The sequence below is a fragment of the Anoplophora glabripennis genome, unplaced genomic scaffold (assembly GCF_000390285.2).
Source record: "Anoplophora glabripennis isolate ALB-LARVAE unplaced genomic scaffold, Agla_2.0 scaffold164, whole genome shotgun sequence".
Classification (NCBI taxonomy): Eukaryota; Metazoa; Arthropoda; class Insecta; order Coleoptera; family Cerambycidae; genus Anoplophora; species Anoplophora glabripennis.
The window spans coordinates 241,968-268,116 of NW_019416480.1; the positions used below are offsets into that span (position 1 = coordinate 241,968).

General features: G+C 35.2%; 1 protein-coding gene across 2 annotated transcripts in view; it reads right to left on the reverse strand.

Annotated features, from left to right (window-relative positions):
* LOC108905818 (RING finger protein nhl-1) overlaps window positions 1-26,149 on the reverse strand; it is a 99,014-nt gene that overhangs the window by 1,749 nt on the left and 71,116 nt on the right. For both annotated transcript variants that reach the window (XM_018708845.1, XM_018708844.1), the window contains 4 exons: window positions 8,289-8,431; window positions 5,381-6,844; window positions 3,822-5,115; window positions 1,278-1,597 (listed from right to left, as the gene is read on the reverse strand). In XM_018708845.1, the coding sequence (XP_018564361.1) occupies window positions 1,278-1,597; window positions 3,822-5,115; window positions 5,381-6,844; window positions 8,289-8,423 (3,213 nt within the window). In that variant the 5' untranslated portion in view covers window positions 8,424-8,431. The remainder of the gene's footprint in view (window positions 1-1,277; window positions 1,598-3,821; window positions 5,116-5,380; window positions 6,845-8,288; window positions 8,432-26,149) is intronic.

The following is a 26,149-nucleotide window of genomic DNA, read 5'->3' on the forward strand; positions in this document are numbered from 1 at the left end:
ATATTGTCTTCAGTTTTTGATGTCATCAAATATGATTTTTAAAATTTAAATTTTAGTTAGTTCCAAAAAAAAACTATAATGCATTGGAATTTGGTACTGATAAGTTTTTGAGATGTAAGGATACTCAAAAAAAATAACTTTGTGAGTCGGACAGTTTGGGGTACAACTAACTGCTCAGTAAAGTAGTGTTCAATAATTTTTTTTTATGTTCCATAAGGAATTTATTGAATAATTATTAATTTACTGGGAGAACAGGTCGCAATTAAATAATTTGTCGTAAAACAAATTTTTTATAAAAATTTTTTTATTACAATCGTTTTGTCTTTATTAGGTATTTAAAACATTTTAGATTTTAATTTTTACTTGAGGAAAAATATTATAATCCATGGTTATTATTGTTTTATCTGAAGATGGGAAAAATAATCCCGAAACGACCGCAATAAAAATTTTTTAAGGTGGCCGTATTCCTGGCCGAGAAATAGTGAAATTTCTGGCGTTTTTAGGTACTGAAATCTTTAAAAGTAAAACGTGTAGAACAAAAGTAAGCACAAAAATAAAATCCTTGATGTTTTGTTTATTCATTGTTACCATTTAAATTTACTCAAATAAAATAATAACTAAAAAAAAGCGTTTGTAAAACATGCGTTTGCTGTTATTCTAACCCCACATTTTAAGAATTATTTTCACGTACTTATAAATAAAAGTAAACAATTTTATATGTAGGACTAAGCAAGTAAATGTTATAAGAATATTTACATGTGGAATTATATATAAAAAAGTTAGTATTTTCGTAGATTTCAGTACCTAAAACCTTGATGGTTTGATCGTTTTTTGCACCTGTTTATTCGTTTTACTGCGGCGTCTTTGAAAATACTCAGGTGGCATGACATAACATTCCTATTATTTGATAAGCTTTAGATTATTCAGTTATTAAATGTTTGAAATTATTTGTCTTTGCGGAAAACACTATTTAAAGAATATGGGGCCCTTAATAAAAAACTTGTTTTACAACAAATTATTTAATTGTGCCCTGTTATCCCAGTGAATTAATAATTTTATTCAAGAAATTATACAGTCAGAAAGAAACAAAACTTTATATAATAAGGAATTTAAAAAATCAACTCAATTTTGACGCCGTACAAACTCCAATTTTTTTAGGATATTCTGAATCACCCTGTATAAAAGAAATAAAGTTTGAACTGATAGGGGACACAGATCACATTTAGTTTAGGAACTGTGAAAAATTCAGCATCGGTTGACGATCGGGGTCTACTTACTTGTATTCTGTGGTTGTATCTGTCGGCAATAATGAATTGCCCGATTCTGTTGACGGCAACGCCGGCGAGACAGTCGAACTCTCCCTCCTTGTTGCCGTACTGGCCGAACTCCTTCACGAAGCGGCCGTTGGAATCGAAGACCTGGACGCGGTGGTTCGAGGAGTCCGCGACGACGATGGAGTTGTCCGGCCCGACGGCGACGCCGCGGGGCCACGTGAAACATCCGGCTTCGCTCCCCCGACTACCTATTTCGAACAGCTGCTGGCATTTCTGCAGGTACTGACTCCTAGGGGAGGTACCTACCACTGCCTGGGCGATACCTGCGGACAGCAATTCAAGTTGAGCCAGGAAATAAACGTATCTAATATGTGGCAAAATATTTGTCACGTTTTAGATGTCTAGAAAATTAACAAGCAAGAGATAGTCGTCATTTTTAACATGAAATAGAGTGATAATGATGTCTGGGGTGTATATTTCATTTAATGAATGTTATTGTCCTATTCCTTTATTACTTAACAATTACACCAACATGCAAGCTCTTTGTGACGACATATAGAAATTTAAACCTCCGAAACCGGATTTGTCTAGGAAAAAAGTCCAAGCTCTCAAAGAACCAAAGGAAAATGAAAGAATTGCCATACTCTCGGCCGACAAAAGAAATGCAACTGTCTTCTTGTACACAGCAGAATATATATCCAAAGTGGAGAACATACTCCAGAACTCGGTGTACCTATAAGAAAATCAAGAAAGTAAAAAAAGTTGCGATTAGAGCATCTAACATTGCCAAGAAACTGTATTTCGAGTGACTGTCTTCCAAAGGCTTCCAAACCAAAACGCTTCACTCCGACCAATAGTAAATGCAGTTAGGTCAGTCATTCACCTATTCTCCCAGTACGTGCTACACCAAACTAAAGACCTACTGAGAAAGTTGAAACACCAAGTCAAAAGCGGTAGAGATTTTATTGGTAAGATCAAGGGAATCCACCTTGATTTAGATAATATTTTGCCAAGTTTCGACGTGAAGTCGGCATTCACAAAAGTATCGATTATAAAAGCACTGGAAGAACTTCATCGAAGATCCATCACTGAAATAGAAGGCAGAAGATACATCAATGAAATATATCCGCACATTAACTTCACCCTGGTGCCCTACCATTTCTAGATGTCCTTGTCAAGAGAAAACAGTGTTTACAGAAAGGCGAATCTGAAAAATTAGTCTCATCACCACCCAATCCAGAAACAAGATATTGCGGACCCTTTAGTACATCAAACATGTACCATTTGCGGACCAGAACACTTAGATGAGGAACTGTACAAGACTTAGGTCTTGGTTTTAGAGGAAATAGATACACAAACTCGGATATGAACGAGCCTTCAGAAGGACACGAAAGGACAAGGAAAAAGACAAATATTCGGCAACGACTCATATGCTCTATAAACAAGTGTGTACTGACATGATAAGTCACATCTTAAGGAAAAATCGCATTAATAGCATCTACGAGTACTGTACTCCAAGTAAGATGGGAAAAGCTTTTCCCAAGATAGCTGGAGACATGATCTACAGCAGTTTATACATCATTCCGTGTACCTTTATGCGGAAAAGTACACACTGGGCAAATAGAACGACATGTCAGTACCTGATTAAAGGAGCACAAGTGTTATTTGAGGAATAACAATGTGGAAAACTCAGCAGTTGAAGAACTCGATGATTTTGGCTAAGAATACAAGGAGTTAACAGAAGTTTAGAAGAATTAAGATAATTTAAGTCAAAGACCAGAACGACATGGGCCGACGACTCAAAGCCATGCATCGGCATGTCATGGACCAGTGTACACAGCAAATATAAATACCGTCCAGCGAACTTAATATCCAATTTCGAATTTCTTCGGAAGAAGAGAGCGATATGTCTCTCTAAACGTCAAGAACTCTAAATCGGCGACGTGACTACCATGCAACCCGGAAATTGTTCTAACCACTGAGAACTGCCACGGAAGCGCGCAAATCATACCAATTTCAAAGCAAACGTTGATATTTCATGATAATGAAATGATACAAATACATACATGAAAAATGTATAATATTCCCTTATTTAACTTTTCCCTTAAATGAAGTTAATCGTTTTCTGTGTACAGTAGGCATATTGATTTTGAACGAGAAGTCTAAAGTCTCCTTAACAGTAATTAAGGTATCTAAGTTCGACTGAGGGCATTATTATCCTGTAACACCCGTGGTACTTTCAATAACGCTCGTCTAAGTCTCCCTAGGATGTTATAAATGTGTTTTATATACTAATAATCACAAGCATTCAATTTTAATATACTTAAGAATTATGTATAATGTGGTTCAAGTACCTCTTTTGCCACTGTTTTTACTAAAGTTGTTTAATATTTTAGACACTTTTAGGAAAATCGAGTAAATTGCTTTTTACGCTCACAAGTGAGAGAAATTCGAACCTCTTTGAGAGTTATTTCAATGTGAAATTCAACAAACAAATTTTTACTGCCTACAACTTATTATTTTAAAGAAAAATTGTGATATACGTACCGACCGCCGCCGTAGCTGCTGTAGGGGTAGTGGGGGAGCCTTGCATGTTTTTTGAATCGTCGTCGGAGCTTCCCATTTCCGTGGACGACCTGAGCGGAAGGCCGAGCGACAGTCTCCTGGCTGCGGAGGACGTGCTGGACGACGGCGCTGTCGCGCTGGCTCCGGATTCCTTGTCTTTAGCTGCGCTTCTGTTGCCGTACTTATTCTTTAAATATCTCGCCCATGAACTGAGGGCGGCACCGTCTTTTTCGGTGGCCGCGGACGACCGTTCTGGTGAGTTGTCTCTGGATTTCAGGGCATGCGAGGATCGGCTTCTGGCAAGATCGTGTCCAGATGTTGTCGAGCCGTAACCTCGGGACGCCAGGTATGCAGAAGGGTTGGAGGAGGTAGGCGAGATTGGTTCGTCTTGTTCCTCTTCGTCGCCGAATTGTTGGCTGCTTCTGCTTCGAGCTAAGCGTTGTCGCCGCTCTTTTAGGGCCATGTAGCGGGAGCGGCCACTCGAAGGATATTTAGGCTCTTCTTCGGCTCCACTAGAGCCATATCTGCTGCTGTGATGGTCCTCATCTTCTGGAGGTATCACTGCGGAGCTTTTGCTTTTGTTCAAAAATCTACTGGTGTATCCATAGCGTGGTGGTTCGTCTTCTGTAGGTGTTGGTCTGGTTCTTGTGTATTTAGTAGTGGGTGGCTCTTCTTTAGGCGTGTATTTTGGTCTAGTATATGGTTCGTCAGATTTGCGAGTGTTTTCTGCACTGTTGTCTCTAGCGTTTGCGCTTCTAGCTAGAAGGGGACCAATATCTGATTTGGCCATATTATTAGTTTCAGTTTTTGGGACAGTTTCTTCCTCGGATTCTTCTTCAGATTCCGTAGCTTCTTCAGAGCTACTTTCGCTCACTTCTTCGTCGTTAGTAGTGGGAGGGGGGACCGTTGTAGGTTTGTTTTGTAGGAATCGACTTTGGAAAGGCTTTTGAGCCGGCGTGTCTTTGGGCGAAGCGGCAGAACCACTTCCCGCGCGAGAACGAACTGCGGGGGTGGTGTTATCTGTGCGGGATAAAATCTTTTGTTTCACTTCTTCAGTCGTGAAGGGTGCGCCGGTATTGCGAATGGCTGATGATGAAGCAGTAGAAGATTCCGTCGATGAGCTGGAGTCTGAGCTAGCCGAGCGCGCGGATTTCTTGTGGCTAGCGTCGGAAGGTCTTCTTGTAGCTGCGGCTGCGGTTTTGCTGGCTGCGGTTTTCCTTTGCGTTTGTTGCAGGGAACTTACTGATTCGTCAGTTTCTTCAGTACTGGATACGGCCTGGAGAAAACAGTGTGTTAGGATTTAGAAGGATCTTGCACACATCTTCATGCTTCACACACAAAACAACAAAAGGTAGTAGGCTTGAGTTGAAAGTAGGTGACATGCCAATGTGTGATCGAGTCTACTTTTGCTTTCATTAAGTTAATAATTTGTGAACTACCACAATGGACGGCAAACAAGCAACATATATTATACTAAGTTTTAATATCTAAATTGATTTAATCAGGTACTGTGTAAGGGGTTACGGTTCATCCAAACTCACCTCAGGGGCGGGGGTTTTCCTTTGTCTTTCTTCTGTGGGAGCCCTTTCTGTCGGCCTCGTTTCTGTAGTGGCGGTTTCTGTGGACGTAGTAGCCCCTTTATTTTGTTTTTTAATTCTGCTAATTTCGTCCTCCTCGCTCACTTGCCTTGTGGTCGGAGGCGGAGGTCTCTTAGGAACTACTTTTGGCTGAGGGGCAGGTTGTGGGGGTGGAGCTTCCTCTTTCTTCTTGTTTTTACCGCTCTCGTGCTCCTGCATCTTTTTCATGACTCTTGGAGAATCCGCTAATCTGGTAATTCCACTAAGCGGTCCACGAGCTACATCTTCCGTGTCCAAAGTTTTTTCTCTTTCATGTTTCTGCTCGAATCTGACTTTGGATGACTGTTCGGTATCAGAATCGTTGTCTGGGTTCTGATGGCGTCTGAATCTACTGTACTTAGACCTTGTCGGCCTGCCGTCGTGGTCGTAATCATCACCGTAATCGGTGCCGCCTCTGCCGTACCTCTCGCCGTACCTATCAGTGGTGGTCGTCGTTTTGGGCCTTTCGCCGAATTTCCTGCCACTGAGAACTTGGTCTTCGGAATCACCGTAACCCCTTTCTCCGTATCCTCTCTCTTCTTGCTGCCTGAATTGAGAGGCTAGTCTGTGGTCGCTTTTCGATCGCATTAGACCGGGACCTCCCGTTGGCTGCAACAAACCAGAGGACTGGCCAAAGTGACTGTTAGCTATATTTAAATCTCCGAAACCGGCCACGTGAAGCACCAGCTGGTTCGGGTCGTGCGCTAGAATTAATCGTACTTTCCTGCTGTAGTCCGAGTTTTCGTATTCGAAGTTGCGGATGAATTCTACAGTCTTAAGGAAGATTTCTTTGGCGTCCATGAGTTCGCAGTCGTCCCAAATGTCCACGTTCTCGTTCATGTGTTTGTCCGCCAAATCGCAATTACTTAGTATGTTTGAAATTTCTTGTGCTAGGTTTTCCTTAAGCGTGGTTAAGCTGCGAAGCTCCGTGGTAAGGTACCGATCGATTTCCCCGCGTAGGTAATCGGTGCGATCTTTCAGGGCCTTGTTGAGTCTCCTGTAGATTTCGTCGACCTCCTCGCCCACAGACAGACAGTTGGTCTGTATGTTTTGCGCGTTCTTTTCCACCAGGGAAAGGGTGTCCTGTAGCCTGTGGATGCCCCTCCTGATCTGGTTGTTTATTCTGGAGATTTCCCTTCTCAGAATCTCCATGTGGGCCCCTTTGCATTCCTCGCATATTTTTTTATCACAGTGCGAACAGAAGCTGCAGTAGGCCTTCTCTGAGCAAACGTTGCACCTCTCCATCACTTGACCGCTGGTGGGATCGGGCAACTCCCCGGTTATTTCGATGTGCAGCTCGAGGAATCTCTGCAGGGTTACGTTGGTGGGGAAGCCCTGGACCCCCTGGTAGGGGATTCTGTGCTCGGCGCGGCATTCTGGGCATTTAACCTGGAATGATGTCGTCATTAGAAATACAAAACGTGCTTAATGATTTATTTATACAGTGTGGTCAAGGTTTTAAGGCGGAAACTTCACAGGGTGTTAGAAACAATTATTTTAAGCAAAAAGTTTCATAAGTAGAATGCAGTTCGCTTCTTTTATGAAATTTGAAAAAAATCACATTTACTGAAATATCTCCGAAGATATTTGACGTAAACTGATGAAACCTGGGCTACTGATGGTTTATCTGAGTGAAAATGTAAGCCCGCCAAGTTGATTTACAAATTCGTCAATCCTTGGCGGAGATATAGATGAACGGTACCACTGGGAGCCTCAAAATCTTGACGCAAATTAGAATTTCGTTAATTATATTAGTGTTTTTATCACCCAATAGGATTTCAAATTTTTTAAATAGGTGCCATTTTAGAGTTTCGAATTTTTTCAGATTAAAGTGAGTTAAATATTCTAAGAGATAATTCTGAAAATGTGATATTTTTTCAAATTTCAACACTGTATCTTGAAATCAAGGCGAAGTACCCAGTTTTTTCTTAAAAGAATTTGTGATTTTGTGAACTTTCCACTTGATCTATCCTGTAGGTTTGTGTTACCTTTGAATTGTTGATTTTTATGATTAAAATTAACCACTCCTGCTATTATTAAAAATAATATGTTTTGTTTAAATCTTTCATATACATGGTCGGAAAGTCCCCATGGTTCATCGGCCGTTACGTGAGAGCGATAAAGTAAGTCATAGAAATCCGTGCGATAGAGAAGGATGGCTATAATGAAGGCGTCTCATAGTCACCGTCCGTTTCGTCCTTCCACAAATAAGATCCACTTGCACTTGTAATTCAGCGACCAGTGGCCATCTTTGTTTTTGTCGTTTGGCTTTTCTTTAATAGATGTCACTAGTGACCTTGTTTCGCCTACTGAGAAGTTATTCAAATGGAGTATAGTGCTCAGCTGCATTTAAAGTTCATTTAGTTGTTATTTAAGTATATTTTTTAAAATGACTTAAAAATTCCAGGAAATAAAGCAAAATTCCCTATTGCCCCAATTCCAAAAAATCTGTAGATCTGGCATCACTCTTTCTAGGGCTGCCCTCAGTTAACGGATTGTATTAACATATCGGAATACGAAGTCGGAATTGTATAAGTAGTGACATCTATTACAGAAAAGGCAAACGACGAAAACAAAGATGACCACCGGTCGCTGAATTACAAGTGGAAGTTGATCTTATTTGTGGAAGGGCGAAACGCGCGGTGACTATGAGACGCCTTCATTATAGCCATCCTTCTCTATCGCATGGATTTCTATGACTTACTTTATCGCTCTCAGGTAACGACCGATTAACCGTGGGGACTTTCCGACCCTGTATAACTTTTTATATACCAAATACAGACCGTGTAAACTAGATAATATTTTATTATTTTCAACTAAAAATCATATTCACCTGTCTTCGTACGTAATCTACAAGGCCTTCCAGGCAAGGCTCCATACAAAAGCTGTGCTGGCATGGCAATAGTTTGGGGTTTCTATACCTATCAAGGCAGATGGCGCAAGTCAAAAGTTGCTCGAATTGTTCCATTTTTCAGTCTGAAAGTAAAAATGAAAAAATGACAACACAATTATACGAACATATAAAGTTTTATTTATGTGAGCGAAAATAAACATATATGAACAGAAAATTAAGAGAATGTATTTTAAAGAAAATTTTTCTTTGAAATATAATAAGAAATTAAATAAACTTATCCAAGTTATAAAATATTGAGTTACGTTGATATCTGACAGTGTCTCCCATTTTTATCTTTATTTTTTTAAATCGTCTGCTCAAAATTCATAAATATGTCAAATATCATTCGAGATATTTGCGTATTGTAATATTTTTTAAAAACATGAACACCATGTATTCTGTAAATGAAACAAATATGGACTAAGGTATATTTGGTTAGTTATAACATTTTGGACTCAAGATCATACAAATGGTATCTAGATTTGTGCTTCTTCATTTAAACACACCCCGTACATCAGTAGCCATCAGTGGTCATCAATATTACCAGTATGGGAAAATGTTGAATTGCTTATTATTTAATGCAAAGTATCCACTGCTAGTTTCGACCAATTAATTAATTAGGTATAGTCCTAATTTGAAATTAATTGGTACTAACTAGCGGTGAACATTTTTGATTAATTTAAAATCGTATTCATTCCACTGCAACGGTAAAACAACCCTTTGTTGCGTTTGTTCCTCGAATTGTTTTTTTAATTATCTAAAACGTATTCTTTTGAATTTGTGTATTGAGTTTTGCTTAGTTATTCTTTAATAGTTGGAGACAAAAAAATGATAGATATGAATAAGTTATTTGTTATTTAGGCAAAGAATATTATCTTTATTTAAGGAGATGTTAATTAGTTTTCTATAGTTTAACATGACAGTTCAACAATTCCATTTAAAAAACAACAGTTATCATTGCACAATGTTGTAAATACGAACATATTCAATTTCTGAGTTTATCGACATTAGCATACCTACGTACTTATAACAATATAAACATCTCAGTAAACTCTTCAAATTGGGTTAAATCGAAAATTTAAATTAACAAAAAAGTGAAATTTCTTTAGACTAGAATAAATTCATATATTCAACTATATTTTTTCAAGAAATGCGTATTTTAGTCATATGCGATAAGTATAGATTTTTTGCAAAGCAAAAAACTCGATATTTCTAACAGCAAAAAAACAAACGGTTTAAGAGTAAACAAGAAAAAATCTTTGAAGGCCTGTGATTTTTTAAGGAGACATTTTGGTACTGATCATTTGATTATTTACTTCCGTTTGATCTGAGGGAACTGGGATTAGATTTTTTAGATATAATAGACTCTTTTAGTGTGACGTCACATATTTAGGCAACCCGCAACAGATTGTCATGGCACAAAATAATATTTTTTTCTGAGATTAGCTTTTGGTTTTGCTTATACAGGTTCGGAAAGTCCCCATGGTACATCGGCCGTTATGTGAGAGCGATAAAGTAAGTCATAGAAATCCGTGCGATAGACAAGGATGGTTACATTGAAGACGTTTCATAATCTGAATAGTCACTCCCACTTCTAACCCGAAACGGGCGGTGACTATTCAGATTATGAAACGTCTTCACTATAGCCATCCTTGTCTATCGCACGGATTTCTTTACTTTACTTTGTCGCTCTCATGTAAAGGCAGATGGGCCATATGGATTTTCCAGCCCTGTATGTTGTTTGGTTAAAACAGCAGAAAATATATTCGAGAAAATATTTTAATAAGAATTTCTTCAAATGGTTTTATTTCGAGTGTCTAGAATGTTTCAATTTTTTCCAATTTTTTCAGTTTTTTGCTTCGGAAAAAAATAATCGTATTTTCCAATTTTTCCATTTTTTCCGAATTTTAAAATTTCACCTTAAATAGTTCAAAACAAAACGATTAATATGGCAAAATTAGCAAAACAAAATTCATCCTCGTCAGGGTACATAAATTTCTTTAATACGACTTTCTATTTCTAATGGAATAAATTATTCCCCATTAAAATTAATGCGGAATATATTTTTAGCGAAATGTGTTCGCGAATATTAAAATTACGCTTTCGTGAATTTGAAATGCAGAGGCAGCACTCCGGAGAATAAGAAATACCGAATCGCAATCCAGAGCGAATAAACGATATATGTATACGACGCCGTGTAACTACTCGACACCTTAGCATAAAATTCCCCAACGGGATTTATTATTACCCTTCTCGCGAGCTTTGTTAAAACATACATTACGAATTTTAAAGTTGGGTCAGATCGCGATTTCGCCGATAAATTATATCCGGGACTACGCCTGAATAAGAAATTTTCTCACGGTGCGCGTAATTCATTGTTCCCAAATGGTGACCCGGGAAATGCATTTTTCATTACTAGAAAATGCGGGGAAATTCTTATTCTTTACGGAAGTCCCGCAGATTTTGTTTGCGTCATCGCGCTGGGTACAAATTATTCATTATTCTTAGGAAAATACTGGCTGGGATCGTATGTAACTTGCTGGGATTGTGCACCGGCAATCCAGGCCGACAGGGCAGGCATTAGGGTGCCGCTAGTCACGTACTGAATAAATTGATCGATGCGAAGCTTCAGATCAGAGGCAGAGGTAGAAAGATATTGACGACGTGGCGTTCATCGTAGATGCTTCCAGTGCATACTGTGTTTTGCTGTTACGAAGACGTGTTTTTCTTCGTAATTGTATGGTCCTGTGCATTTTCAGTGTAATTTCTTATTAAAATAAATCAATGGCGTGAAAAATAAAAGAAAGGAATTTAATTCCCAGTCGAAGTATATCGTGTTTATATTTTATTATTCTGAAAATAACGCGGAAAATTTCAAGGCACGCCCCTGCCACAGTAAATTGTTACAGTAGTTGTGATAATAGAACTTTATTGGCATATTCTTTTCATGGAATTCTATCTCAACAAATATTGTAGGGACTGTGTATATTTTATGGTAAGTTCCATGTGAAGTGTTTACTGTAGAAAAATAGACACTACCTCTTTTTGTTTCATACTATTACGCAAACACTTGCATGCAAAGAGTGCAGTTATAACAACGCATTCGCATCCAGTGTAACCACCGCCTAACCCTTTAAAAATTAATACAGCACCAATTCTGTCTGCAAAAGGTTAAAATCAATAAACAATTTTGGAAAATTTCAACATTTTTACTCGAATGTCAATAGACATAAGAAGTATTTTCAGAAACGAAATATTAGTTGAAGTGGCGGTTGTTCTAAAAATAATATAGACAGATATTTATTTGCTTGTTTAAAAATACTTCAGTGTTGTCTGTAAGTTATCAAATAGATATTTAGCTAATCATCAGACAGTTGTATCGCATAAAATAATATTAAACCGAAACCACCCAATTAATCTTTTTTGACAACTAAGAGAATTAGCTTAAAATATTGAACATGTTCCATATTTTAGACCCAGAATATTGTAGCCTTCAGCTATCCTCTATGTTCCAGGTTAACACTATACTCGTGTCACTTTAAACTGACCTTAAATTCCTGGTAAACAGGTCAAGGATACAAAAATATAGTTTAGAAACTGGTAACCTATATCTCAAAGTCGTTCTATGTACTATTAATATTCGTACGGCCAGTCCCAGCAATAATATTTACTTCAAAATGAGGGAAATAATTGTACTAAGAGGACTATAGGCAGATTTTACCATAAAGACTATAAGGGACATAAAATCATTGATTGTAACTGAATTTACTTATTGTAATCAATAAAAGGATTTATGAAAGCACTATTTTTAATTTGGACTCATTTTTTGTGTGTTTCGGATCTTACGGAAAATGCGTTCTCTGCTGGTTTTTCAGAAGGGTGCATGGTGTCAATTTTTTAAATTTTTAAAAGGAGTCTAGCTGTGTTAATGGCACGTCACTGGAGCTACATATTAAGTTGAAATTGTACGTGCTAATAGAGGGTCATACTAGTGTATTTTATGCTAAATTGGAAGATATTAGCTACATTGGTTTCGCAGTTAAGACAAAAAGACTTTAACTTCAATTTAAATGTATTGTAAATTTAAAATGAAGTAACTTTGAACTGAGGTCAACGAATTATCAAATTTTGGCCTCAAGATTATCTCTAACATTTGTATTTCTTCGTTTAAGTATTTATTTATTATTGTCAGAGTTGAAGATGGTGAGTTAATTCCATTTTTCAAAACCCAAGTTTTCTACAATTCTATAATTGTTTTTTTAATTACAACCTGCCTTTGTTTCTTTAAATTCTTGACGTTTTAATCAAATTCTTGGCATTTTTCTTGCTTTTTGAAGCATGGGCATCTGGAAGTATTGTAACAAAAGCCGGGTCGCATGGTAATTTATTTGTTAGTTCTCGGAACGAATGGGGCAAAAAGTAAAATATTTCAGTCAACACAAATTATCGAAAGTTGAGGGATTTCAAGTAGGTAGCGTCGTCCTTCGGAGAAATTTACCAATATTTTTAACAAGTTCGTCTGGGAGGCGCCAGCGTAGAAACCCATATTATTAATAACGCGCGAAATCACGAGAAGAGCGTAGAGGTTCCAAAGTAGAATTAAATCAAATTTTAAATTGATAGTAATTGGAAAAGAAAGTAACAGATTAAGCAGCTGGTTTTTTTGACGGATTTTCCAAGCTATAAGAGTAGATTAAATGAGATCGACTAATCCGTCCCGTATTTGCTACACGGAGTCGCTTAGAGGAAGGCTAGGGTTACTTGTAAGTCACGTAATTATTTATATAAATGTAAATTCAGTCCATTAGACAATTATGAACATGGCATAGTTATACCAGGGCATCCCGACATCCAGAGTTCCCGCCAATAAGACAAGAACAGAAACTTCTGGACCCAAGAAATGGGCGTGTCGAAGCGAGGTGTCGAATTCAGGAAAGATCTAAAAAAGGTCAGTTTTTCCTTAGATTTCACATTGAGCAGTCGACCTAGTTTTAGATTAGAGTTTCGGGCTAGTTAATTAAATTTAATAATGGCTAAAGTTTTTCCAAATTTTGCTATGAAGCGCGCAGTCCCTGAATCTCGGTACGCTGTCGCGTGTCAATGAATCAATTAATAATGTTCGAGCCGTTGTGTTGTCATTTTGTTTGTTTGTTTTGTTTATTGTAACAATAGATAGGTAAAGAAATAACCCCTCAGGCTACAGTATCTAACATTCTTTACGCACATTTGTTTCTTGAATATCCTTATAATTTCGCGTTGTTCCACAAGAGTTTGGTCAACATCGTCATTAACGACCTTGACGGTGGCTTGATAAAGATAAAATGTAACTTCTCTCTTGGCCCGTCCTCGAAAATATCGTAAACTTCCCGGCCGATGGGAAGTGAACTCTTTCTATGATGTTGAAAAATGGCATGCACTGGCGCGCCGTCCTCTTGCACTTCGCAAGATGAACGGTAACTAATAGAAAGCGATTTTTATGGACCAATAAATTCCAAACTAAAAGCCCTTGGGGTAAGTGCAGGGAGATAACTTCATCTACCTACAATGATGAAGTTGCAAGGTATCGGACCGTGGAATTATGATACAACTTAGCTACTGAGAGAAGCCCTTAAATCAATCACTATAGAGGAAGGAGGTTAATAAAAAGGAAAAATATGTCCGCTGTTTTTAGGTATATTCACTTGCAGGCTATAAGAAATAATTTACATATGTTTAATATGTTTCATGGAGAAATCATTGATTTATCTTTATGACTTTTTGGACCGAAGTTAATAAGCATTTCTTAACAAGCCATTCTTAAGAAGGCTTAAATTCATTGCACCTCTTCTCCTCATCCTCATCCTCTTCTTGAGTATAAAAACATTCTTAAATTTAAGCCTCTGTTTAACAGTCATTTGAGACGTTGTTTTGTTTAACAACAGCAGGAACTCTGTGGCTCCGAAAAGGAAATTCCTAATAGACTAGGCGGTATCTGTTTTGGTTTGGATGAATCGTATATTCACGGAGATTTTTGGCTTTTTGGTTTCAAATATCACTAGAAAAAATTCGAAAAATGTCATATTTTTCTTCCTATTTAATTATGTATCTTTTCAAAAATTGATTTTAGACGAAAATGGAAGAGGAAAAAATATTTTGCAAAATATGACTAGTTACCAATCGATTGTATCATGATTATTGTAAAAATCGAAAAAATCGCCACAAATAGGGTTAAAAAATATTACTTTTTAGGGCATTTTTTTGGGGTCTTTAAATTGTGTATAGAACCTTCATACTTGGTTCAAGAAAACTTCATGTTATGTAGAATCAACACACCAAATTTCATCAAAATCGGTTCGATAGATTTTGCATAATAATTTTGCAATCCAGGTTTTGAAAAAAAATTGGCAAATTTTCAAAATTTTGCACAGCGAAACCAAGGCCCTTAGATACTTGAAAATTTAATCACATATAGGAGGGCTCTCAAGCTTTCAAACGCTTTTTGAAACATTCGAATCCATCAATTAGGAGAGTTCTGGCGCTTGTTTAAACATTGGTCGAATTTTTGTACTTATAAACAATTAGAATAACATTGTGAATATTCAATCTAATCAAATTTTTTAAAGCACGTTTTAAAAGTTATTGGAAATACGTTTCTTTAAAAAAAACAGATCGATTGGTCAATTAGTTACGTAGTTATAGGCCGATCAACGTTAACCGTCATTTACACTAAATGTACTGGGACATCCGGGCTAATTTTTCGAAAAATACCTTTGGTATTTCGTGTACTTACCAGGCCTAAGTTTGCAATACTTTTCTTCATTGGCAACCTATTTTAAAACCTGTTTAAAGTTATTTATGCAAGTGAGAAATTCAAGAAAATCGTATGGGTGGTGGTGGTGAGAGAAGCAGAGAGCGCGGCCGCTTCGGCCTGCTCGAAATTGAATTATTATATTAAATGTTCAAAAATGATGTAAAATATCTAATAATAGAAACGTCGTTTCAAAATAGCAGAATTATTAGGGGACATCGCCTTATTAGGTACAGACACCTTATTTGCTATAAGCGCGTTAAAAACAATCTCTAGACTAGAGATTAAATATAAATAGACATCGTTCGCAACCCGCGTAGTATTTTAATATACCCGATATCGAAACTCCACGGTAGGAACTACCCTTTCTATCCCCTTTTGTTTATCTTTCGCGTCTTAAAATATCATCCCCCCTGGCGAGCCCCCCCGGTTTGCGTCACTGTAGTCGCAGGTAGCCGTGAAAAGTGCGAAACGACGGAATTAGCGCACTTTATCGCAGTGTTGATAGGCCGGCTAAGCTCCTCAAATGCAAATCTTATTCAATTGCCCCTCGGCCCGGCTTCCCTCTATATCAGTGGTTCCCAAACTTTTTGAAGTTGCGACCCCTTCCTTTATACTCTCGGATCATATGTTTGCAATGAAAATTTCAATTAATTTCAATTAAAATAGAACTACAGCAGCAATTAACATTGTGACAATCGTCCAACGGGCAAGTAATCTGTAAAAATACTAATAGAATAATAACGGCCTGTGGAATTTTTTGAAAAAAAAAAATATCTCGGTTCCAGAAGATCGTAGAGCAATTCGCGTAAAAATGCCAGCAATCGATTCCTGTAATAATGTAATGAAAATTGAAAAAGATATTCAAGAAAAACGAGAGCAAAAATTTACACTTTTTTCAGTCATCTTTGGACACTTGAAATAAATAAAATCGTTATCACTCTTTTTTACCATGAAGGTACAATTCTTATGGAAAAAAATATGAGCCTTGATTCGTTTTTCTACGACTATTCGTCGAGCAAGAAGAGCAGATTTTCGAGTGAACTTTTTTTTCGAAAAGTCGATATAAAATCGATATAAACTTTTTAATAATTTTTTAAATTTTAAAAAGGGTCCTTATTTTGCTTACCGAGGGCTACATTTACAGCAAGTAACAAGTTTCAAAACCTTAATTTGCAAGAGATACAGCAAAAACAAAAAAAGTCGATTTTTGACGGTTTTTTCGATATATCTCGAAAAGTAACATAGCAATCGATATATTTAAAAATACAAATCGATATGTTTTTTTAATAGCTACAACTTTCTCATTTAACTTTTTTCGATTGGAGTTCAAGTTCTTTTTTATTAGCGAAAAACCGTTTTTTTAACTTTTATGATTTTTTTAGGTTAACTTTGCCGTTTATGCGCCACAGAAAAAAAACACTATCTTAGAATTTTTTTCCTATATCACCATATTTTTTGTTTCCAGGTGGTATTTTTTGTAAATTTAACATTAGGCCGTGACAGATTGATTGGACTATTTATAAGTGCAACAAATAGGCCTACAAATTTTTTTAGAGCAAGACTGTCAAGGATACGCTTCTCTCTAGCCCTCAAAGTAGCTACGAAAATCAATATATTAGTAGAAATAGCTTCATATTATTTATAGATTTTACCCGAAAATTATCTATATTTAACGAAAAATCTATTTTCAATGATCAACCTCAAGAGTTAATAACGCTATTGTTCGATCTAGAACAAAAAAATATATAAATTTGGGATATTATTTTTCTTCTGCTATTCGAAACTGTCCACAATTTCTTGGACATCCTGTATAGGTTTGTAAGCAGCTTGATTAAAAATTGAGTTTAAAACAATATTCTAACAAGAATTGGATAATGACAATTAATGATGGGTAATAATCCAATTTTAGAAAGTTGTATCCAACTAAATTAATTTTTTTTTGAGATAATCACTGGTAGAATAATAAAATTATATTTATTGCCGAAATTTTGTTCACTTCTGAAATGGAATAAAGTAAGAGTGTCCTGAGCAAGTATTAGATGCTTTTAATGTTTTGATACCTTGAACAGCTTTATGTTTGGAAGAAATTATTTTGTCATTGATAACGATTATTGAATGAAACCACGAATAGGTTATACTGAACTAATAAATGTATCTCTGCAGTATAGTCCAAGCATTCTGTCACGGATTAATGTTAAATTTGCAGAAATTATTACCTGGACAAAAAAAATATGACCGTATAGAAAATTAAATTTTAAAAGGAGTTTCTTGTTCTTTAAACTCGATCCAATATGGCGAACATGGTTAAAAAAAATCGCAAAGTTGAAAAAAACGGTTTTTCTAAAATAACTAAAAAAATATAGCACGGATTGAAAAATTTTAAATGAGAAAGTTGTAGGTTTTAAAAAGATCTATCGACTGATTTTTTGAAAGTATCGATTGCTTTGTTACTTTTCGAGATATATCGAAAAAACCGTTAAAAATCTTCTCTTTTCTCTTCTTCTATAACTCGTTTACATTTACGTGCCCATATTTGCTATTTACTGCAAGCATAGCCCGCGGCAAGCCAAAAAAGTACATTTTTGAAAAATTTAAAAATATTAATTATTTTTCGAGATATATCGATTTTTTGAAAAAAAGGCGCTCTCGAAAATTGGCTAGATCTTCTCAGCGGATAGCCCTACAGTAACGATTTTCGGTTTATTTTCTTCGTAAAGAGTTATATTATCATGCTGTTAAAAAATGTTGACGATTTTATTAATTTTAAGGATCAAAAAATGACTTTGAATAAGTTGCACTTTTTTGGGTATGTTTTTTTCAAATTACTATTTCAATTTTTATTTTATGAAAATGACTTTTAAAGAAAGAAAACTAAACATTTACGGGTCTATTTTGCTTCTAAGGCGAAAATGCTATAATATTCGTGTTTAGCTACCCCAGATTAAGTACAAAAAAATAATAAAAATTGAAATAGTTATTTGAAAAAAACATACCCAAAAAAAGTGCAACTTTTTCAGTCATTTTTTGATCCTTAAAATTAATAAAATCGTCAACATTTTTTAACAGCATGATAATATAACTCTTTACGAAGAAAATAAACCGAAAATCGTTACTGTAGGGCTATCCGCTGAGAAGATCTAGCCAATTTTCGAGAGCGCCTTTTTTTCAAAAAATCGATATATCTCGAAAAATAATTAATATTTTTAAATTTTTCAAAAATGTACTTTTTTGGCTTGCCGCGGGCTATGCTTGCAGTAAATAGCAAATATGGGCACGTAAATGTAAACGAGTTATAGAAGAAGAGAAAAGAGAAGATTTTTAACGGTTTTTTCGATATATCTCGAAAAGTAACAAAGCAATCGATACTTTCAAAAAATCAGTCGATAGATCTTTTTAAAACCTACAACTTTCTCATTTAAAATTTTTCAATCCGTGCTATATTTTTTTAGTTATTTTAGAAAAACCGTTTTTTTCAACTTTGCGATTTTTTTTAACCATGTTCGCCATATTGGATCGAGTTTAAAGAACAAGAAACTCAATTTAAAATTTAATTTTCTATACGGTCATATTTTTTTTGTCCAGGTAATAATTTCTGTAAGCATTTCTCTATAATGCTTGGACTAGTAACCAAAATTGAGGAATGAACTGTAGATTTAAGAAATTAATTTCTGAAGAATAAGCACGCTTCTTATGATTTCTTTTTAATCCTAAAAAAATACATTTGTTAATAATGAAGCAAACTATCGTTAATTTTCTATGTAGAATCACACCCTATATTAAATATTCGCATATCATTAAGGAACACCCTGTATATTTCGCAAGACCCACAAGGGGGTCGCGACCCACACTTTAGGAACCACTGCTCTAGATGATACCCTTTCCAGATGGCAACGTCGCCTATTTAGTTAATCGAATAAACACTATTTGCATGTGTTAGTTCTGGTTGAGCTTCGCAACGCGCTTTTTCCTGGCAGATTTCCATTTTTGAGAGTTTCACTGAACAGCGAACAACCATACGTCCCGCAGCTTTAAATAAACCCGATGACTTTACGGTTTTAGTATCAAGTGTGCGTTATCCTCGTGCCAGAGGCGTGCGCTTGCCTTTCATTGAGGGGCCAAGTAGGATACATACAGGGTAGCCGGTTTTCGAGACGCACCAATTAGGATCTCGGATGGAAAACCGAGAATTTTGATTTTCGTTTTTATTTTAATGGAAAACGGGAAGCGATTGGCTTAACTTAACACTGGATTACTCTTAACCTATAGGTACGGATAAACTTGGAAAACAATTCTACATATGAAAATATGAAAAAAATGTTTGTCCTACAATAAATCATAAGCGCCGAAAGAGGGGCAGTTACTGTCATTGATTAAACTGGGATTAAAATAGGTGATTGATTGAATTATTGATTGATTGATTGATTGATTGATTGATTGATTGATTGATTGATTGATTGATTGATTGATTGATTGATTGATTGATTGATTGAAAGATGATTGGTAATGGAAAAAAGAATGTGCTAACAATTTTTTTTAATAACGGAGATAATTTAAGAAATTATAAATTAAATCAAGTTTATACTGCGGAAGAGTTGAAAAGATCACATACATACATTTTCTCCAAGAATTTGATAGACTCTCTAATCTAAAAATGAAGTAGATAACTCGAATAGTAGTTATGATACTTCACAATTTATTATATTTTTTGTATAATTTATAATCATTTTTATTACTTATTTGTCATAAGTTAAAATTATACTTATATGTTTATGAATCTCGATAATTTGAAACGTTTTCCTGAAAAACTGTTACTCTGTTGAATTTTTATAGAAATAACTTTTGTATCTAGAAAATGATGCTTATCGAAATTTAAAAAAAGTGGAAGTTTAAAAATTATGTGTAAATAATCCTAACTGCTCCTCTGTTAGCACTTCCACGATAAAAATTGTAAATAATTGCCTACAATAAATAACTTTTATTGACAGTAATGTGTGTACCAAAATTACATCTGTAGATATCTGAAGCGAAATTTAGAAACAAAATAAAAGGCTGTTATCAGGGCCTATACAGGGTGGACCGAATTTTATGCAGGAAACTTGGAGGACAGATAGATCTCTTTAAAATAATAGGAGTTTGCCTTATAAACATAGGTCTGGAACGGCCTCGTTTTAGAGATACAGGGTGTTGAAGTTGTTAAAAAAATATATTTTTTGTTTATATCTCAGGAATCTATTAACCGATCTCAATAAAATTTGGTACAAATAATGTACGATAGTAGGCCTTGCATTCCCTAAAATATGAGCTCTAAAGGTTTAACCAGTGGTGTACAACTGGACAGGGGTCACCCCCTTTTTATAAAAAAAACCTACGCCACTGTATTTTTTACAAGTTATTGTAACGGATTTATATTCTAATGCACTAAATACGTAAAAAAGGTGACTTGAATTTTTTCCCTAAGGTTCACCATTTTCAAGTTATTCATACAAATACAATCCCCTTGTGGCAGACACTTCAAATCATAATATTACAAAAATATTTATGTTTATGCTTAAAAGTAAGTGCAATTTGTAAGCACATCAACAAAATTCTTTCCACATCACTTGTGAGGTAGTGTTCCTGGTGTGTTTTAGTTTTCCCTGGAGGCATTATCTTTACAAATAAGAACAATTTAAATCAAAATAATAATAAAAATACATTTACCAAGCAACAACAACTAAACAAGAAACAAAATTAACGTTACGTATTTACAGCAATTGTTTAAAATGCGAACCACCCACATCGATACATTTCTGACATCTTCTATTAATGGAACTAATTGAAGCTAATATCATGTGGTGGTTTTCTTTTAATTCATTACACCCGTCTTCTATTCGCTGCAGTAGTTGTGGTCTAGTATCTATTGGAGTAGAGTAAACTTTTCAGGTAGGTCACCCCAAACATAGAAGTCCAGGGAGTTTAGATCTGGCGATCTGGCTGGCCAAGACACTGGACCCTCTGCACCATTATGGTTGACATTGGCATTTGGTCTTCTACCTATCCATCATCTCATATAATTTTCATTAAGCCATTCTTGTATTATTCTCCTAAAATGCGCAGGAGCACCATCCATTTGTATCCAGCTATTTTGTCGTATATTTAATGGAACATCCTCTAATAATTCAAATAGATGGTTTTCTAGAAAGTTTAGAAATGACTCCGAATTTCATGAGGATTTTCTTGTGACCAAATATCCAGATTGTGAAAATTCACTACCCCTCGCCTTGTGAACGTAGCCTCATCGGTCCAAAGTATTTCTGGTAAGAATTCAAACAACTACTGATACAAATTCAGGCGTCTCTTTGCATCTCCCGGAAGTAAATTTTGCACAGGTTGTAAATGGTACGGATTTCTGCCATCCTTACGTAGAACTTTTCAAATTTTCAATTTACTCACCCCAAGTTGCCGAGACGTTCTTCGTGTACTTAGCCGAGGATCGTCGTCAAATGCTTTTAAAATTTCATTTCTGTGCCTTTCATTCCTTTGTCGTGATTTTCCAAATATTGTTTTAATCCAAAAAGATGAAAGCGATGAGTGTAAAGAATTTTGTTGATGTGCTTACAAATTGCACTTACTTTTAAGCATAAACATAAATATTCTTGTAATATTATGGTTAGAAGTGTCTACCACAAGGGGATTGTATTGGTATGAATAACTTGAGAACGGTGAACTTTAGGGAAAAAATTCAAGTTACCTTTTTTACGTATTTTGTGCATTAGAATATAAATTCGGTACAACAGCTTGTAAAAAATACAGTGGCGTAGGTTTTTTTTATAAAAAAGGGGTGACCCTGTCCAGTTGTACACCACTGGTTGGACCTTTAGAGCTCATATTTTAGGGAATACAAGGCCTACTATCATACATTATCTGTACTAAATTATATTGAAATCGGTTGATGGATTCCGGAGATATAAACAAAAAATCAATTTTTTTTAACAACTTCAACACCCTGTATCTCTAAAACGAGGCCGTTACGGACCTATGTTTATAAGGCAAACACCTACTATTTTAAAGAGATCTATCTACCCTCGAAGTTTCCTGCATAAAATTCGGACCACCCTGTATTTGAACTACTATAACTCATAGATATTCATGTTTTCCTGTGTAGAATCATTCCTCAAGTTTATGCGTATTGGTTAAAAATCGTCCTTTATAGAAATGGTAAGGGAGTTCTGAAAGCAAGATTACCTCAAACGAAATTTTGACAGTCCATTCATTGACAATGTTAAGGCTTAGATAAATAAAAACGTCATTTTTGCATGAACATGCTTCAAACTTATTGATTACCTAATTAGTTTGAAGGATATTAGTTTGTTTCGTGTGAAAATTGCATATACAGGGTGTCACGTTCATGTTTCAAAAAACTTGTGTGTACGTGCCTCATGAGAAAATAATGGGGGTAGTTCATGTAACGTTTTTTTCTTCGATGCCCTGTTTTCGAGATACAGTATATTGAAGTTGTTACTTTCCAAATGGCTTTCCTTAATTATCTTTAAATCGGCTAAAGATAAAAATGTCAAAATTTGTACACCAGTAAACATCAACTGTGCGTTAAGAATAATGTGCAAACGGTTACTTTCTGAAAAGCAGTGTAGCCGATACAAGTAATTGGAGGGGTACAATCGAAAAAAAAAAGTTAAAAGTTAAAATTCCTTACATTTCTAAATGGTTTTGTAAACTCTAAAGTATACTAGAAAAAAGGTATACTTGTCAAAATTCGGTAGCATGTACCATTTTCCAGAAAAATTATGTTGCATAGAAGCAAATATTGGACACTTTCAGTATCTACTGTAGTATTTCGAGATTTGCTCATTTATTTAATTGTGCAGCTGTTTTGTTCTATCTGTCTCCTAGTCTGTTTCCTAATACTGTTCTGTTCTTATCACTTTTTTTAAGCATTCATGTCCATCAACACACTGAATCTCGAAAACAGGGAGTTTAAGAAAAAAACGTTACATGAACTACCACCATTATTTGCCCATGTGGAACTTGCACACAAGTTTTTTTAAACATGAACCCTGTATAGCTATCCAAATTTTGACATTGTCAGTCAAAACTTAACACAACTGTCAAAATGTCAATAAAATAATTGTTGAATGTTTTGTTTTCAAAGCATAATTTTAAAAAATCCATCAAATTGCACAGCTTTGATCTAATTTGATAAACGTTGTATCTCTTAAGATAACCGAGATCCCAATATTTAAAGCAGCATGTGTGATAAAAAATCAAAATAATGTGTTTTTTGTAATTATACAATCTGGTTTAAAATATAAAAAAGTCTAAAATATATAGATGTAGACATTTTCCTAAAGGGGAGAAAATTTGTGACCTTGTCATCTTTTTTAATAATGGTTTATTTTATATGATTGTGTTAAAAAAATTTTTAGATGATAACAATTGAAAAAGATATTTTATAATAATTCACGTTTTGATGCTGCTATCTGAAGATGGAGTAAAACCCGAAACGATACGATTGTTTCGGGAAAAACAATTTTTGGATGAAAAGTAGTTTTATAAACTACGTGTTTTTTTTTACCAGTATCCCAGGGAATAAATAATTTTTGAGAAGTAATTATATGGTCATATACATTTAAGAAGAAATTTTGAAATAATGATAATAGTTCATGTATCAGCTATTCAATGACAAATAAAATAATTTCATGGTTTCCCTCAAATATTTCAGGCATTTTAAAACATATCTCTTCATTAACTTTAAACTTCTTGTATCTCGGAGACAAAGAAAATAAAAGGTGAAAAAAATATATCAAACAACGAACGATACGCTTCTGATTTAAATCTGATATTGATAGGACGCCTCATCGACGACGTTAAACGCCGAGACGCCCGTCCATATTTCGTCGAGTGTGACGCGCCCACATGTAAAATTAGAGTCGTTGCTCATGCCACCACTTGAATTGTGGGCAATTCGAAAATTAGCGGAGATTTCGTAGCCGCCGCGTTGTCCGCTTATACCTCTCGGAATATGTAGATTGCCAATTTGAATATTAACCCTCGAATATATTCAAAATCCCCGCGAAGGATGTATGCATGAAATGATTTATTACGCTGGTGATATAATTGTCTCAAAACATAACACATGCACACAAAATAAAAAATTGGTTTATCCCGACGGTTAGGTCACCCTATCCCCCATTTTGATCTGCTGAATACAATCTGAAGTCAATTTTCAGTTGTCTTTCCCTTTGTCTTTTCCTTTGTCTTTCCCTTTGTTATTGCATTTGTCTTTGTACTTGTCTTTGTACAGGTTGGTCCATTTTCGATGGGAATTCAGGGTATTTCAGAAACTACTAAAGATATGATAAATCTGACACCATGTTCTCGAGCTCGATTTTCATGGCAAACTCGGAAATCGGAAATCAGATCGGAAATTTGCTATCTTCATTTGTTTCTGAGTTACAGGGCGTTTCTCGTTATTGTGACACTTTTTAACATGTCTGTATCTGTAGCTGTTAAATAAGTTAGAGTTAAAGTAAAAACTGCTCAAGACTAATTCTTTGGCGTAGAATTGAATGCCGGTATTAGATTTTTAGTAGATCTTAAGATTTAGGAGTTATGACCCAAAGTTATATTTTTTAAATGGAAATCGTAGCTGACCATGGCCTAAAAAAATAGAGATTTTTTTCCGCTTTTCAGGAATATATCACATGCTATAGTTATTTTTACAAACACGGGAGATACGGGGTGTTTCATATATAAATAATATTTTTTTCCTTTTTAATATGACCGGCTATGAAAATACAGATAAAACTATAATTCTTACTTTTACAAAAGTCATATCTATTGTAAAAATATGACATTTATTTTAAATGCACAACATATACTCGTGTCATAATATAATACTAACGAAATTTTAGGAGATAGGTGGATAGGAACAAACGGACCGATCAGATGGCCAGCTAGGTTACCTGATTTGAGTCCATTGGACTTTTTCATTTGAGGTTTTCTAAAAGACATTATATTTAAAATTCCTTTTAATAATATTTCAAATACCTATACATTTAATGAATGCTACCCGAAGCGTTGCCAGAAGATACGTGAAATATGTGACAGTTGAGGGACGGCAATTTGAACATTTAGCTATCAGAAAGTTTTTATTGATGTAGGTACTTACTATTGTTTAATTTACGATTAATATTGTAACTTTAGTTGAAGTGGAATAAAACTTTGAAAACTCCGTCTTTTCTTATCTGTAATATATATTTTAAATAAACGTCATATTTTTACAACAGATATGAGTTTTGTAAAAGTAAGAATTATAGTTTTGTATGTATTTTCATAGCCAGCCATATTAAAATGTAAAAAAGGATCGAATTTATATATAAAACACCCCGTATCTTCTGTGTTTGGAAAAATAACTATAGCATGTGGTATATTGCTGAAAAGCAAAAAAAAATCTCCATTTTTTTAGGTCATAACCAGCTACGATTTCCATTTAAAAAATTATAACTTTGGGTCATAACTCCGGAATCTTAAGACCTACTAAAAATCTAATACCGGCATTCAATTCTACGCCAAAGAATTAGTCTTGAGCAGTTTTCACTTTAACTCTAACTTATTTAACAGCTGAGATACAGACATGTTCAAAAGTGTCACAATAACGAGAAACGCCCTGTAACTCAGAAACAAATGAAGATAGCAAATTTCTGATTTGACAGTCGAGTTTGCCATGAAAATCGAGCTCGAGAACGTGGTGTCAGATTTATCATATCTTTAGTAGTTTCTGAGATACCCTGAAATCCCATCGAAAATGGACCAGTCTGTACTTGTCTCTGTCTTTGCGTTTTTTATTGTCGTGGTTATAGTAACGGAAATGGCACTGAACTGCTCTTATATATTTTGATCTACCGAACTTCAATGATTCTTGAGTAAACCATGTTCATATTCATGGCCAACTAAGTTAATTATGTCAGTAAAGAACAAATAAATTGCTGAGGTTGTGCTTAGGAAGATCAGC